Raw genomic sequence first — 15,269 nt, 5'->3', positions numbered from 1 at the left:
CGGCCCGGGCAGCGGCCGTGATCCGCCCCAACCGTGAGCGGGGCACTTCGGCAGCCACTGACACCCGCGTTTTCTATGAAACCCATCACAAATTTATTAGAGAATGGTAGGGCTGGTTCGAATTAAAGTACAGGCCTCTCAAACAGAACATTACTGTGTTGTCCAAGAAACAAATTGTCCACCGAATTTTGAAGATTGTAAGCAGGCATAACTTTGTGCATCAATTGCAGGTTGATTTAGCGATGGTTGGCAAAGGGTAGTGCTGCACGTCAAAACCGGGTGAAATCCTGGCCCCACGGAAGGTGGTAGGAGAACCTGGATGGAAACCTCTCCCACCAATTACAATTGTAAACCGTGACAGAAAAGCACGCTATTAACAATGGTCATTTTAATAGCAGGCACATGCTCAATAACACATTCATTAGAAGTATGCTTTAGGAGAATGCGCTTTGTTAAGACCAAACAGAAGGTGGCTCTGAGAGCTGCAGAAGAGTTTGCTGCAAGGTGTGGAACTGCTGCTGAACTCAAAAACAGGCCCTGGTATTTCAGCGAGCACACTCATCTACCTGCTTGTAGATGCATTCACGAAATTAACCTTTCAGATACACGGTGTATCACAGGTTAAACTAAATAGTTGAAAAAGGGAGCCAAGATTGTATTCGTTTTAAGAATTTAATTATTTTTCTATTCCTTCCAAGGAAAAAGGCTTTATTTTTCAGCAGATTTTAGTTCATCAGGCTAATCTGGGGTTCATGTGCCTCATATGCTTCTTTACAGAACTCTAGGTATTTGCAGTTGGTTTGAATGGAGTTCATAATGTCTTTGATCTGTTTCATTTTTCTAATGAATAAACTTTTATTAACCCAAAAAATTCAGTCCTGTGAAGTTTTTGGTTTTTTTTTTTTTTTTTTTTTGCTTTGCAATCTCCATATTGAATTTGCATTTGATTACAAAATACTAAAACCAATACTCTGATACTACTTCAGTATCTTTTCTTCTGTCCCATGGAGAACTGCTTATCATTAGTTTACATTAGCCTTACCTTATGCTTATGCCATGATTACCAGGCACAGTGCTCAGTTTCCATATACAACAATTTACTTCACCTTGTCCACTTTGGTTAATAACCAAATATTTCCCTAAGTATTCATTTGTCACACCAATCATTTCATGTAGGTGTTCATTGCATTCCCTATTGGAAATAAAAACATATCCTATAGGTAGGGTACCATATGCTCTCTTAAAATGATGCCTAAAACACTGACACAACTAATGATAACTACTAATGACTAAACCCAGAGGTAAACTAATGAGGGACATGACATACCAGCTAGACATGCAACATAACAGCCAAGTAGCATCTGCCAATTTGACTTAATGGTATTTTTTTATACATTAAGTAATTAATAATACAGATTATAATCAGTGTTTAGGATGCCAAGTAACACTACAGAAGTTCATATAGACCATTTTGATACAGCAGCAGAGAGAGCAAAGGCACTCAAAACACTGAATAACATCAGGAGTTGGGGAGTTGAGTGTTTCCCAGCAGAGCTCTATAAAAAAACAAAAGAGAGAGAGAAATTTGATAAACCCATTCCTAAATAGTTCTCTTTATTGCTATTATAAAAGCATGGACATTTTCAGAGAAATCTTTTTCTATTAGCCCTGTCTATTACATGGACAATTCTGATGTCAAAAGATCATGTGCCACATTTATATCAACACATATTTTTCAGTGATAGGCTCAAAAGTATAAAGCACCTATGTGGTCCCACTTTTCGTCATTTTTGTTAAGACTATTTCATTTATTATGTTGCACATGTGTTCTCCAACATTTATTCAGATGTAGGAAATTTGACAGCTTTCAGTTTTCTGTGACATTTATAGGAAGAGACCAGTAGAAACTACAGAGGAAAAGTTCTTACCACTTGACTGCCGCCTGAGTAAGGTGATTGCTGAAAACAAACAAACAAACAAATTTATAGAGGTGCTCCCAGCCAATGGTTTCTAACACAGTTTTTTCCCTGTAATCAACAAGATTTTATTAGCTTAACCCACAGCGTGGTTATTAGTTGTTCTAGAGGAAGGTTGAACTAATATTAACAGAGCATGTTCTCTTCAGACCAAGTCATCCCAAAATTTCTCTACACACCACCCAGGTTCTTTGTTTACTGAGAAAAGAAGATTTAAGTGCTGTGATGAAAGTATTCTTACCGGTTTCCCAGAGTAAGTGCTTCCTGAGCCAGAGCCACCCTGTGAAATAATTATGAACCATTTAATTTTGTCATACAAGGCTGCAGTGGACCATGTCCAAAGAGCACACAGCAGTCTTGAAAATGCCCTGGATATTAGAGGGTCTGATAGTGATTTTGGATTTACCATTTTCACTACACTTTTCCCCCCTGTTTGAATTGAATGGTCTCAAATAAGCACAGCTATGTCCTTTTTATTCCAGGAAGAGTTTCAGAGGAATGGGTCAAAGCAATGTGTCTTGTCCAAACTACAGAGTTGGAAACTGAAACAATTACCCTGATATTTAAATGCATCATTCTTATCAGAATGACCCAACCATGTTCCTATGACTAAAAAACTTTGCTGTGGGAGGAATAAATGCTGCCTCATCCTAAGGTTCAAGCTTCAGCAAAATATTCCAATTTTCATTGATAATTTTTCTCATACATTTACTATTGTAACATAATTTAAAATTTTACCCTCATTGTTGCCTATCTTAAAACCCAATATCCCCATTTCTAATTTGGTTGCAGAATACTGAAAGAAGAATATCCTTACTGGCTTTCCTTGTTGACTGCCTCCTGAGGAAGAGGAACCCTGAAAAAAGATACCTGTTTTTGCCTCTAAATCTATTTGTGCTTAAATAGTCTTTCTATCTGTAATTAAAGACCAGAGAAGAATGAACATTGTTTTGTATCCAGTCATCCAAAAATCCCAGGCAAAATCTTATCTGAAATACATATATTTAACATTTTCTGTGATGTGTGTTCTTTCAAATGTTGTATTGGAAAATTTTATGCAAAATTCTCAAGAAAAAAGAACTGGTTTATAGTTGTCTTTAATATATGGAATAGAAAAAATAATAAGGTCCAATTAAACCATAATTCTCCTGGTATCAGTCTATGGTTACATTTGGGGAAAAAAAAAGCACCAACAAAAAAAGGCAAATTATAAGAGGCCTTTACTATATAGCCCCTACTTAAAGGAACCTCTAATAAGAAAGGTAGGTGAAAATAAAAGTAGGTACAGAAAAATTAGATGTTCTGAAAGCATCTTATTCAGTTTTCTCATGAAGTGGCTCTGCTTATTTGAATGGCATTGCCAACATGAAATGTTACAATCATTAAGTCTTTAAGAAATGCCATCAAATACATACCGAAAATGTTTCACCTTTAGGATTCATGTATTAGAAAATGTAACATTTATGATCACTTTTTAATAACAAGTACATCTTTTCTATAAGAGATAAGCTAAAACATTTGTATGAACTGCCATTGAATGGCAAGAGTGAGGTCCAAATTACACAGTAAAAAGAGTAGTCTGAAATGGTAGAAGTTGAAAATATGCATAGTTAAATGGCAACTATTATTTCCTTTGAAAAGAGAAAGTGTTTTCTTCAAAGCATGACAGAAATACTTAAGACAAATGCATACAAAATCAATGGAAAACTGATCTCTGAGCACAAAGTGTATTATTATGATGAATTTAAACAGAAATAGCTGTTCAGACACCAACTACACATGCACACACACACACACACACAAATCCAGTGGTTTCATTCTGTGATTACTAGTTCAGCTACACAGTAAAGTGCTGTCTCAAAATGGTGTGAAAATAAACATCATGTTTGCATTTGTTGAGAGTATCCCAGATAAGTAAATCATGTGCCACTCTTTGCATATTAAAGTAATTCTCTAACTGTCTAGTCCATAACTAACTTGATACAGGTTTTTTTCAGCAGGCATATAAAAAAGAGAAAGGTAAATGAATGTTTTGTACTTACTGGTTTACCATGTTGTTTGCCTCCAGAAGGATATGAGCCCTGTAAGTCAATCAAACTTGTATTAATTGAATGTAAAATCGTCTATCACTGTCTTGAAATAATTTCTGCAGTACTTAGGACAAGTTTATTTGGGTGTTCTTTGAACAAAAAAGGGTAAATGGGATGCTTAAAATTTACACTCTGTACTACACACCACAAGAATTAAGAAAGCACTGTTATAAAATACAGCCTGGCAACTATAGTATGTTCAAAAGAATATTTTACTCTGAGCAGTAACTCATTGTAACCAAACCTTTTATTCACCTTACTGAAACAACTTAGATCTGTATTACCTCCACTGTTAAAAATTAATAAAATGGCCAAATTAATGTATCAGTCAGCATCAAGTAACTGACCTGATCTAGAAAGTGTGTTAGGAAAGAGCTTGAAGTGATGGGATGGGAAGAGAATACTCACCTGCCCACCATATTGGCTGCCTCCTGAGGGGTAAGATCCCTATTTAAAAAAAGTGAAGAAAATTAACAGTGGTTATTTTTGTTATTCTGTGCAAAATGAAACATCACAGGACTTCTTACAGGATATCTCAGTCATAATCTGGAAAGTATATTAGTCTAAAAAGATGCAGTGAAAGACTTCTGATCTAATGCCTCCAAGTTCTTCAACAGCTGAAAGTAATAAAATGGGCAAACAGTCACAAAACACCTGCTGAGACTGTTCTGTTCCATAAATAAATTGATCAAAAGTGTCTTACATATGGCTCTATTGAAGAGAAAAAAAATAGACTTTATGTGTGATTTTCTACTATGTCAGGCATGTTTAGAGAGCACCATGTGTATTATTATAGAAACATTGTTAATATTACCAAATAGGTAGTTTGGGAAAAAAAAAATTTGCAGTGTTAAGAATCCTCTCCATTCTACATGAGCTTATCTTTTTAATAGAGTGATACTGAACACCAATGCTTGCCAGTGGAGTAAAAAGCAATTAATATTTTTACTATGGTAAAGTGAGACATTGCAAACACAGTAATACTAAGGAAAAGTAGGCTCCATCTTTTGAGTTTGTCATGCATTTAATCTGTCAGCTATTTGCACTAGTAACATTTCTGAATCAATGGCAAACAGTCTGTATAAGGTGAATGCTTAAGGGGAAGTCTTCAGGTGATTTGAAAAGGAAAGTGGTGTTATTGTGTGCAACACACCTGAATTTATATTTTTAAGCAGTATCTATTGGTTTATTCTGTACCAAATTTTCCAAGTATTTAGTGTAAATATTAAAATAATTACTTGAGATAAGAGGCATTCTGAGGTAAAACAACTAAAATAATGATCTATGGAATTTCTTTGCATGGAAATTTGTTCATGCTACTCCATTTTGAGTAGACTCCAGCTACTGACAGTCCCTGTTTTCAAATATTTATTAGGTGTAAAATGACCCTAAAAAACTGGCAGTATGTGTACTGTATATTTTTTCAGCTGATAAATTGCAAATAGAAGATCTTGAAAACAAAGAAAATTTGCTTGCCTGTCCACCATACTGATTACTTCCAGGATATGAACCCTATAAAAAGAATGCAATTTTTTTATAAACATTTTTTTTAATAGCAACAAATTTTTAAATGGCAAAAAAAGATCCTGGACCTAATATAATATAAACAATACTCATGACACTGATTAACTGGAAGAACTTTACACAGTTACTAATGCAGCGGCAAATGACTAATTATGCACACATCATATTGTTGGTTTATGCAGTGAGATGAACCCTGTGAATGATTCTTCAGTAACTTTTAAGGCAAGAAAGCTTCTATAACTACAAAGTAAAAACTTGGCTCTTGTATATAGAAGGATATAACTGAAATGTCAAGTGTGATTGAATAAAAGCCCCATGCACTCTCTGGAATTATTGTACCTATCTCTGTGACTAAACTGAGCTCAATATTTAATGGCTGCTGGCACATATAATAACTGAGCCATGTTTATTTCTGAGGAACTAATCTGTGTAAATGTTAGAGACAAACTGCCTACCTGTCCACCATGGTAGTTGGTTCCTGCGAAAGAGCCCTGCATTCAACAGAAACAGCAATGTTTACTCTGTGTTAACTTCAGTGTCACACAGAGGAAATCCAAGAGAACAAACTGACCTATTGCAGTGATCAAGTAATTTACACTGCTTACTATTATTCTGATTCATCTTGATTTATATGACAAGGAATATATGTGTATATATATAATGTGTATATAAGTGATGATGATGATGATGATTATTATATAATTTCTATTTATATAAACTCTAATTTATGTCTTGTTTTCAACACTTTTGATTCTCAGCATGGCATATATACCATGGGTTATATACTTGGGCATGTCATTTTGCTTGATTACATAGACCAATAAAGAGAAGCAATTTTTGACTACTGAAAAAAACCAAGGTAACTGAACCCTCCTTCAGAAATTAACTTGATCTCAGCAAAACAGTAGAGGGGATTTTATATGTTTGGGGTTTTTTGGCTTTTCTTTTTTCAGGAATTTACAAAGAAATAGGAAATATACTAATTAGAAGAAAAATGGAAACAGCTTTAACTTTTCCAAATGTGTTTCTCTGCCCCATTCTGAAAGCACCTGAAGCCAAGGTTTTAATCTAAGTTTCACTAGTTCAATCATACTGTTAATAACTATTATAAGAGCAAAGTCCAAAACCCAACAGGTACACTATGAGATATTTGTGAAACAGATTCTTAGAAAAGTCCCAGGCCTATGTTACAAACTGAGTAGCTCATTTTGAATACAATACTATGGTTGCAAGTCACTTATTATTTTTGCCTTTAGCAGGTTCAAAATTGCTCATTTTAGCATAATGTGGAAAAAGATTTCATCATACATAGAACTTGACAGACAGAATTATTTCAAGAAGTGTAGCTCCTTGGGAATTTTCCAGTATGTGTACATACTATGAAAAATATATAAAGACAAAAAATACTTACTGAACCTCCACCGGGGCACACACACCCACCCTGTACAAAACACAACCAAACTTACTTTCCTGGGTCTGTGATTGGAATAGGCCTCTGAATTAGTAAATCAAACTCATATTCTGCTACTCTAAGAAAATGGATTATAAAATACTGCTCATCAGCTTATCAAGCTCCATTTAAAAAGGCAGGTTTTTTATCTCTTCCCCACCCTTTTAGGCTAGCTGTGCACTTACTAATCAAATTTTAAAATAGAATCTTCTAACTTCTCATTTAAAATTTACAGTAAAAATTTACTCACAATAGGATAAGTAAAACATTCTGAATAGTAATACTGCTTATGTTTTGTTTTTCCTTGAGGATACCAGAGCAATTAGAATTTCCCCAGGGAAGTGATCACAGCACCAAGCCTGTCAGAATTCAAGAAGCATTTGGACAATGCTCTCAGGGACATGGTGTCATTCTTGGTCTGTCCTGCACAGGGCCAGCAGTTGGACTGGATGATCCTGATGGATCCTTCCAGCTCAGTGTACTCTATGATCTTATGGATACATGCAGTGCTCTTTGGATGACTTCCAGTGGAGGCCTATTAGGTAACTTCTACTGCGGTAAAACTCAGAGGTGGCCAGATGTTCACTATCCAGTGTCTCACTTTCCACATCCAATCTGGATTAAATGTGTGACTGGAAACAGTTTTTGTGAAGGAAAGTTACACAAAGCAATTTGTGAGTATATGACACTAGCAGAACCAAACAGTGCAGAGAAAGAAAACATACCTGTCCACCAGACTGTCTGACCCCTGAAGAAAAGCCCTGGAAGAAATGAGCAACTTAATTACTTCTGTGTTACTGAGTAACATTCTCACTTGTTCTCTGTGGTTCTCAGAATTTCAAATTGCTTCCATTTAAACGTAACACAAAAAATTATCTTAAACCATGATATGTTGAAGAAACATTTCCATGCTGTGACATTTCCCGTGTCATAGGCCCCTGTGTCATTTGGTCTTAACGTGATCTGATATTCTAGACTCATACTTAGCAATCCGGCTTCAGTCTGGCTTAAAGCTATTCTACCTCAGAATTTTCCTTTTTTGAAAAAAATACCAGTCTGTTTTCTTGATGAGCTGTGCACCCAAACTGCAACTACCATGAAAGTAGAGGTTTTACCTGTCCACTATACTGGCTGCTTCCTGAAGAAGCTATACCCTAAAGAAATGAAAAAGTATTTGTATTTGTTGCACATCCTTTAGCTCATGACCTGTCACAGAAAACCACATTTTTGTCTTCCTTGGATTTAAGTGCCACAGAGACATGACCATTTACTTTATAACCATACTGAAATCCACTGAAAGCCTTTACAGCGGCTGCTGTTTAAACAGAACAATGAAGTTTGAATCAAAGTCAGCTTCAGGCAGGTGTGAGTAGTGCTGCTGCCCTGGACTGTGTGCTCACAGTAGCCTTCCATACTTTGCTTATGTGGCCTGATACAGCAGAGTCAGATATTCAGCTATTCTGCCTAAACACTCTTTTGCTGTAAGACACTCCTTTAAAAAATAATCTGATTTTCACAAACAAACAAACAAACAAACAAACAAACAAACAAACAAAACAAAAAACCAAAACAACAAGAAAAGGCAAACAATAGAGAAAACAACCCATAAACAGAAAAACAATTCTCACCTGTCCTCCATAAGGTCTGCCACCTGAGAAAGGTGGACCCTGTAGGAAAGGTGCCAATTATTTCTCAAATCAAAAAGCTTCTTTAAGAGCTTTTTAAAGAAACACTATTTTTTTCTTCTGTTGCACAATGAAAAATGTCAGGAAGATAAACACTCAGCCTACTGCTTTATATGTCACTCCGTATTAGAGGCTATACCTCCAGGCAGCACTAGGAGCTCTATCTGTCATCTTTCATTTCACAGGGGCATGAGGAGTCTTAGTAACTCCTCACCTTCTCCCCTCTTCCTATTTTTAACCATACTGCTTTTCAGATATCAACTCTGATACTGCATTTTTCTGAAGGTAATGAGGTAGAGGAGGGAGAAATCTGCTTCCTTACTGTTAGAGATAAGAAACCTTAACAGCAACAGGTCAGGTTGGAGGGTAGAACAAGGCCAGAACTGCATTTAATACAACACAGGCAGCAGATCTCCACAGTTTTTGTATTGCTTCAAAGCATATATCTTTAGATACCTAACTTTTATCAGATAAACAGATTTTTCACGAAGTAATTTATCAGTCAATATAAAAGTACCAAGTTTTGGTGTTGAACAAGCAGAGATTCTCACCTGTCCTCCATACTGGCTGCCTCCTGAAGAAGGTGAACCCTGAACAAAAAAGAATTGAATAATCTCTATATCCATGCCATTGTGCTCCTTTAAGCCATGCTCCATGTGAAGGAGTACCCAGTTTCCTTCACTCCAGAACTGTGAGTGGACTGAACCAGCCTGTGCCAAAATGGCTGAGGCTCATCTGCATTTACCATGGTGCATCAGAAACGCCATCTTAAAAACTTTGCTGTGGCCTGGGATCCCATGCATTTACAACCATTATATACTTAGCAACAAATTAGATAAAAAATGGACAGAACCTCCCAAACCAAACCCCAACCTCCTTAAAATATTCTTTTACTCAGAGAACTGCCAAATCTTTTTGATAAAGTAGTAAATCCTACAAGGGAAGAATATTCACCTGTCCACCATATTGGCTGCCTCCTGGGGAACGTGAGCCCTGAAAAGAAACAAAAAATGGAAACTGAAACGTTGTTACACCTGCTTCATAAATGCATAGAATCATTTCATGAGGCTTTAAAAATTATGGTTAGCTTCATAAAGTACTGATTTATTTCAGAGAGACATGATATCTAGTCCTGTAAATTTCAAGGGTCAATTGAGTCAGCCAAGTATTTCACATTCTATTTTTTCTTAGTCGTAGATAATTATCTTCATCTGAACTTGTTTTGTTTAATGACAGTAGCATCAGAACACTACAGAGAATGATTTACTGAAAAGATTTTAGATTAAATTAAAGCTAAGATAGTCAGTCAGGTGGACAGTAAATGAACTACAAAAATGGGGACTATTAATGCTTACTTGTCCACCATACTGGCTGCCTCCATAAGAAGATGACTCCTGGAAAAAAATTGATAATTAGTTATTTCTGCATATCTAATTCATGGAAAGAAGTGACAGAGACACCTGTAATTTTTTATTTGACTGGTTGTGTGTAATTATCCCAAAATAAACTCTAGTTTTTTGTCTTCCTTGAATTCACAATATTACCACAGAGTATAGACCATTGCCAATTTTCTTGATATATTAAATTGAGGTCCTTAATATGAGCCAAATATTTATTAAAAATATAAAATATTAAAAGTAAGAACTTACATGTCCTCCATACTGGCTAGCTCCAGAGGAATGTGAATCCTGTAAAGAATACCAGATGAGTGAATTAGGATTTAAAACATGGAAATAAAAACATGACTCTGCCAGGACAACATGGGCAAGAGAGCAAGGTAAGAGGGAAGACAGGTGAGCAGGGCTTTCAGAATGCTTTAATAATTAGGATTTCAGTTGAGCAAACTAATTTGGGAAAATACCTGAGATCCTTAACAAGGGTGGAAGGCAAAGATGTAGTGCTTTGTTTGTGTGACATGTTGGGAAGGTTAAAGTGACATTCTTTCCTGTTCTTTCTCTGCTCACTTCTGGAGAATGAGGTTTTTTAATTTGGAAAGCAGAATGCTGGGCCAGAGCTAGCAGTAAAATATTAGCTACCTAACAGGACTCTGAAAACCAAACTAAGAAAATTTGCTGAAACCTCATACAACAAAAGGTCTCTTTGAAGAGGGGAAATTGGATTTTTTTTTCTTTGTAATGGAATTAGGTCAAATAGGAATTCAAAATGATGCAGTTTGATTCATTCTTTCTCTGCACTTGTTTGGTTGGTTTATTTGGGTTTGTTTTTTTGTTTTGTTTTGTTTATTTTTAGCTTCATTTTGCAAGTTTCACAAAGCCAGGGCACTTTTGGTGAAAAAATCCATTGTTATAATTTTTAGGACATATCTAAGTCAGCGATGAATTTCACTTGCTGGGCTTCTGTTCTTTTTAACCACTTCCTATATAAAAATTGAATTTAACTGAATGAATTAACAATCATTTTCAGCAGTGGTAAATTATTCTTTTTGGAATGAATGCTTACCTGGCTGTTGTACTGGCTGCTTCCAGAAGAAGTTGTGCCCTAGGGAAAATAGAGCAATAAAATCACATAAATCCATATCCTTGGGGGATATTTTTGTATAATTTCAAGGAAGCCAATAGAATTGACTCCCAAAGTAAATATTTGCACTGTTATCTACCCGTGTTTGTAACAACATTTTTCATTGTAAGACTTCTCTTTGAGTGAAAACTATTTCAAATGGAAAGGGAAACTGGGAGCGCTGCATGAAAGTTCTGTGTGCATTTTTTAGTTACAATTAAAAAGAATGTCCTGTGTGTATTTTTAATTGTAACCAAAGTAGGTTATTTTCACAAGTGTATGACTCCTATTAGGCACTGACTCTTTTTATCCTCTCTAGCCATTATATTGATAAAGCAAACAGAGGACACGCTTAAAAGCTGATGGACATTTCTTACATTTGCAGAGGAATCACTTCTGACTAAAGTAGGGGATCCACCCTATAAAGTAAAACAAGAAAAGAAAAATTAGCCTTTGTCTTTGGTCATAAACTATAAATGAAACAAAACCTTAGAATGTCTGTTTCATGGCATTTTAAAGGAAGAATATCACAGCCTGAAATTAGTTACACTTCTACTTCACTTACTTTTATCAATTTGCCAATAGATAAAATAGCCCTTTTTTGGTCCAGAAGACCACAAATCATGAAGTATCATATTGTATCTACCTATAATTCATTGCCTAGGAAATAAGAGTATTTCCAAGGTGCAGGAATGTCCTTTACATGCTACATGTTGATTGTCCACATATGATTTGCTTTGAAAATAGGGATTACCCTATTTCATAGTCCTTAAATAATTTCATATGGACTTAAAAGCACAAGTGAGATGTTGCTCCATTTTTTGTTTTGTTTATGTTTTAAATTTTGTAAACATTGACTTTTGATACAAATTTTTACGATTGGCAATTTTATAGACTGGATAGTATTTTAGGTTTCTTTCATGATAGGTCTTCTGTCAATTAATTCTGCTATTTAATGCAATCTTTTTTGGGCTTTTTGAGAAGAGATACACATCTCTGTAAACACTGTATAGCAACTGACATCGCTGCTCAGAGATGCAGCTCACTGCCAGCTTTGGAGCTTCCTGGCTTTTATCAGAAATAATGCGGCCAGCAAGCAGTACTAGGGAAGGGATTGTCCCCCTACACTGATTGGGCACTGATGAAGCTACCACCTTGAATCTTTGCTCACTTTTGGGCCCCTCAGTAAAAGAAGGGCCTTGAGTTGTGGGATTGGGTCCAAAAATGAGAAAGGGGCTGGGGAAGGGTCTGGAGCACAAGCTTTGTGAGGAGCAGCTGAAGGTGCTGGGGTTGTTCAGCCTGGACAAAAGGAGGCTCAGGTGGGTCCTTATTGCTCTCTATGACTCCCTGAAAGGATGTTGTAGCCAGGTGGGGGCTGGTCCCTTCTCTCAAGCTACAAGCAATAGAACAAGGGGAAATGGCCTCTAGCTGCTCCAGGGGAGGCTCACATTGGATTTTAGGAAACAATTTCTTCACTGAAAGGATTATCAAGCACTGGAGAGGTTGCTGGGGAAGGGGCTGAGTCACCAGCCCCAGAGGTATTGAAAAGACTTGTACATGGGGCACCTAGAGACATGGCTAAGTGGTGACCTTGGCAGTGCTGAGTTAATGGTTGGACCTGAGGCATTCTCCAACCTAAATGATTCAATGATTCTGTAACACTGAATCTTGGCATGATAAGAAATAACTCGCACCCTATCAGAACCATCTAAGTCACCAAAGGAACAATTAATGTAAAATTTAGACTACATTAAAATAATTAAGTTGGAAATAAATAGGATCTCACATATTTTTCCAGTTAAATAGTTTAGTAAAAGAAAATGTATAATGAACAAGTAGCACTTACAGAATTTGTCCCAGAACAATCACATCCACCCTGTAAAGAATGCAGAAAGTGTTTAAAATGTCAAGAGCACAGGACTGAAATGGGTCCTAGTTACAACTCGAATTACTTCTACCATCCCAGGCACACAAACCATAAAGCTACGTTTTAACTGCCCAGCTTCTAGCACTGAGTCTGTTTCATCCTATGCAACTGTTCCTGCACTTATTCTTCTGATGGGGCAACAAAATGCTCATTTTTTTATCTTCAAATTTTCTTACCTACAATTTTTACCTTAAAAATAACATGCAGCAAAAGGATGAATACAAAAATCTGAGTAGTACCACAGAAAGCATTTTTTTTTCTAAACAGGCCAGAGCACCTGGAGTACATGCAGTACTGTTTCATGTTACAGACGACAGAGAAAACAGGTGATTTCTACTCTGATAAAACTAACTGAGAGGTGGGCAGGAGTTCACCATTCAGTGTCTCAGTCTACACTTTCAATATACATGAACTTTGTTTAGTACCAAAGCAAGCACAGGAGCTGGCATGCATGTGCCAAACAATTACTGCTGGCTACTCTGGCTTGCAGGATGTCCAAATAACAAATGGCAAAAGAAAACTATGTGTTGCTGAGGCTTGGGCAAGAAGGACAGTTCTTGTAAAGGAAAGATGAGAGAAATAAATTAGAATCCCTGACACAAGCCCGGCTGAAGACTGTGGAGAAAGAAGTTCATACCTGTCCACCAGACTGGCTGCCTCCTGAGGAAGATGAACCCTGAAAACATAACATTCTTGTTTAAAGATTTTTCTGTGACACATGCATTTAAATACAAAATATTGTCTTTTACTCTTTTAACTGTTTGAAAAGTTGATATTAGTTGAGAACATAATTTTATCTATAGAAAGATCAATGAGGATAAAATAAACCACAGAGTAGTCTGGAAACTTGGGTATTGCCAATCTGGTAATATTTTCTTGAAATATTTGCATTGAGGGTAAAACCCCTCACAATAACAGCGAAGAAGAAAAATTTCCCACCTGTCCACCATACTGGCTGCTTCCAGATGAGGATGAGTCCTGAAAAAATAAAAATCACTTACTTTATATTTAAAATATATAAATTAATGCCAAATATTTATTACTTTCATTTTTCCTTATGTTAAAACATCAGTTAATACAGTAATTGTATTTTGATTACTCTGCTTGCATTTGGAATTTTACATAGAGCTATGTAAGGAAGAATGAACAAGTATTTTTCATTCACAGATTAAAAATTGCTGTAATACAATATGAGGCCTGAAACTTTTGTATGACTGATACTTCAGGTCAAAAATACAAAGATTTAGTATTTACCTGTCCACTGGAGTAGCTGCCACTTTGAGAAGATGACCCCTGCAAAAAGAAGACTCAATTTATTTTTGTTTGAAATGGCTTATGGAGAACAAGACAGTTCTATGCACACAATTTTTAATTTTTTTATTCAAACAGTTTTCAATTTGATTTCACAAGACATGATGCCAGATGTCATGAGAAATTCTAGGAAATTAATGGTTTGGTGTCATTTACTCATTGGGATAATTTTTAAATAGTACAGCCATTTTGAAAGAGAACTGCAAATAATAAATAAAATAGATGCTTACATGTCCACCTGACTGGCTGCCTCCTGGGGAATAAAAATCCTGGAAAAATGTATTTAAAATGAAATTACATGGAAAAACCAAACCCCAAAAACTGGAAAGATCAGAGTGGAAGAAAAGCACTCCTCCTTCCTTCTCCACATGCCTTAATTTTCTGTCATGGATTGTTCAAGAAAAAAAAAATCTACTGTCTTTATATATAAAACAGCACATGCCTTTCATGACTATTGATAATTGCTCTTTTGGTGGAAGATATTCTCTAGGATACAACAGCTGAAAGAGTTAAATGTCCAACAAAATAATTTCTCAGTCTGTGTCATTAGAATAAATACAATATGTGCCATGTAAAAATGATAGGAAAATAGAAGCCTTCATAAGTAAGTCATACAGCACAACAAGCAAAGGGTTGCATTTAGAATAAGTGCTGGAAAAATCATGGTATTGAAGCTCTTTGCAGTCAATCAATTATTTAAAAAGTGCAAGGACCTGAACAAGTGAATTGTGCTATCACATTTGTGATGTGAGTTTGAGATTCAAGAGCACACCTCAGCATCAGCTGGGA

General features: G+C 36.0%; 1 protein-coding gene across 1 annotated transcript in view; it reads right to left on the bottom strand.

Moving 5' to 3' along the window:
- Positions 1-1,368: 1,368 nt before the first annotated feature.
- LOC115947979 (keratin, type I cytoskeletal 9-like) overlaps positions 1,369-15,269 on the bottom strand; it is a 25,410-nt gene continuing 11,509 nt past the window's right edge. The window contains exons 22-43 of the mRNA XM_031057909.1: positions 14,711-14,749; positions 14,424-14,462; positions 14,109-14,147; positions 13,807-13,845; positions 13,089-13,118; positions 11,620-11,661; positions 11,186-11,224; positions 10,375-10,413; positions 10,081-10,119; positions 9,680-9,718; positions 9,277-9,315; positions 8,669-8,707; positions 7,766-7,801; positions 7,002-7,031; positions 6,046-6,081; positions 5,543-5,578; positions 4,475-4,513; positions 4,019-4,057; positions 2,794-2,832; positions 2,218-2,256; positions 1,929-1,958; positions 1,369-1,556 (exon numbers count right to left, since the gene is read on the bottom strand). Coding sequence (XP_030913769.1) covers positions 1,458-1,556; positions 1,929-1,958; positions 2,218-2,256; positions 2,794-2,832; positions 4,019-4,057; positions 4,475-4,513; positions 5,543-5,578; positions 6,046-6,081; positions 7,002-7,031; positions 7,766-7,801; positions 8,669-8,707; positions 9,277-9,315; positions 9,680-9,718; positions 10,081-10,119; positions 10,375-10,413; positions 11,186-11,224; positions 11,620-11,661; positions 13,089-13,118; positions 13,807-13,845; positions 14,109-14,147; positions 14,424-14,462; positions 14,711-14,749 — 885 coding nt within the window. The 3' untranslated portion in view covers positions 1,369-1,457. The remainder of the gene's footprint in view (positions 1,557-1,928; positions 1,959-2,217; positions 2,257-2,793; positions 2,833-4,018; positions 4,058-4,474; positions 4,514-5,542; positions 5,579-6,045; positions 6,082-7,001; positions 7,032-7,765; positions 7,802-8,668; positions 8,708-9,276; positions 9,316-9,679; positions 9,719-10,080; positions 10,120-10,374; positions 10,414-11,185; positions 11,225-11,619; positions 11,662-13,088; positions 13,119-13,806; positions 13,846-14,108; positions 14,148-14,423; positions 14,463-14,710; positions 14,750-15,269) is intronic.

The sequence above is a fragment of the Geospiza fortis genome, unplaced genomic scaffold (assembly GCF_000277835.1).
Source record: "Geospiza fortis unplaced genomic scaffold, GeoFor_1.0 scaffold403, whole genome shotgun sequence".
Lineage (NCBI taxonomy): Eukaryota > Metazoa > Chordata > Aves > Passeriformes > Thraupidae > Geospiza > Geospiza fortis.
The sequence above is the reverse complement of the archived record's forward strand: the minus strand, read 5'-3'. Positions and strand labels throughout refer to the sequence as shown.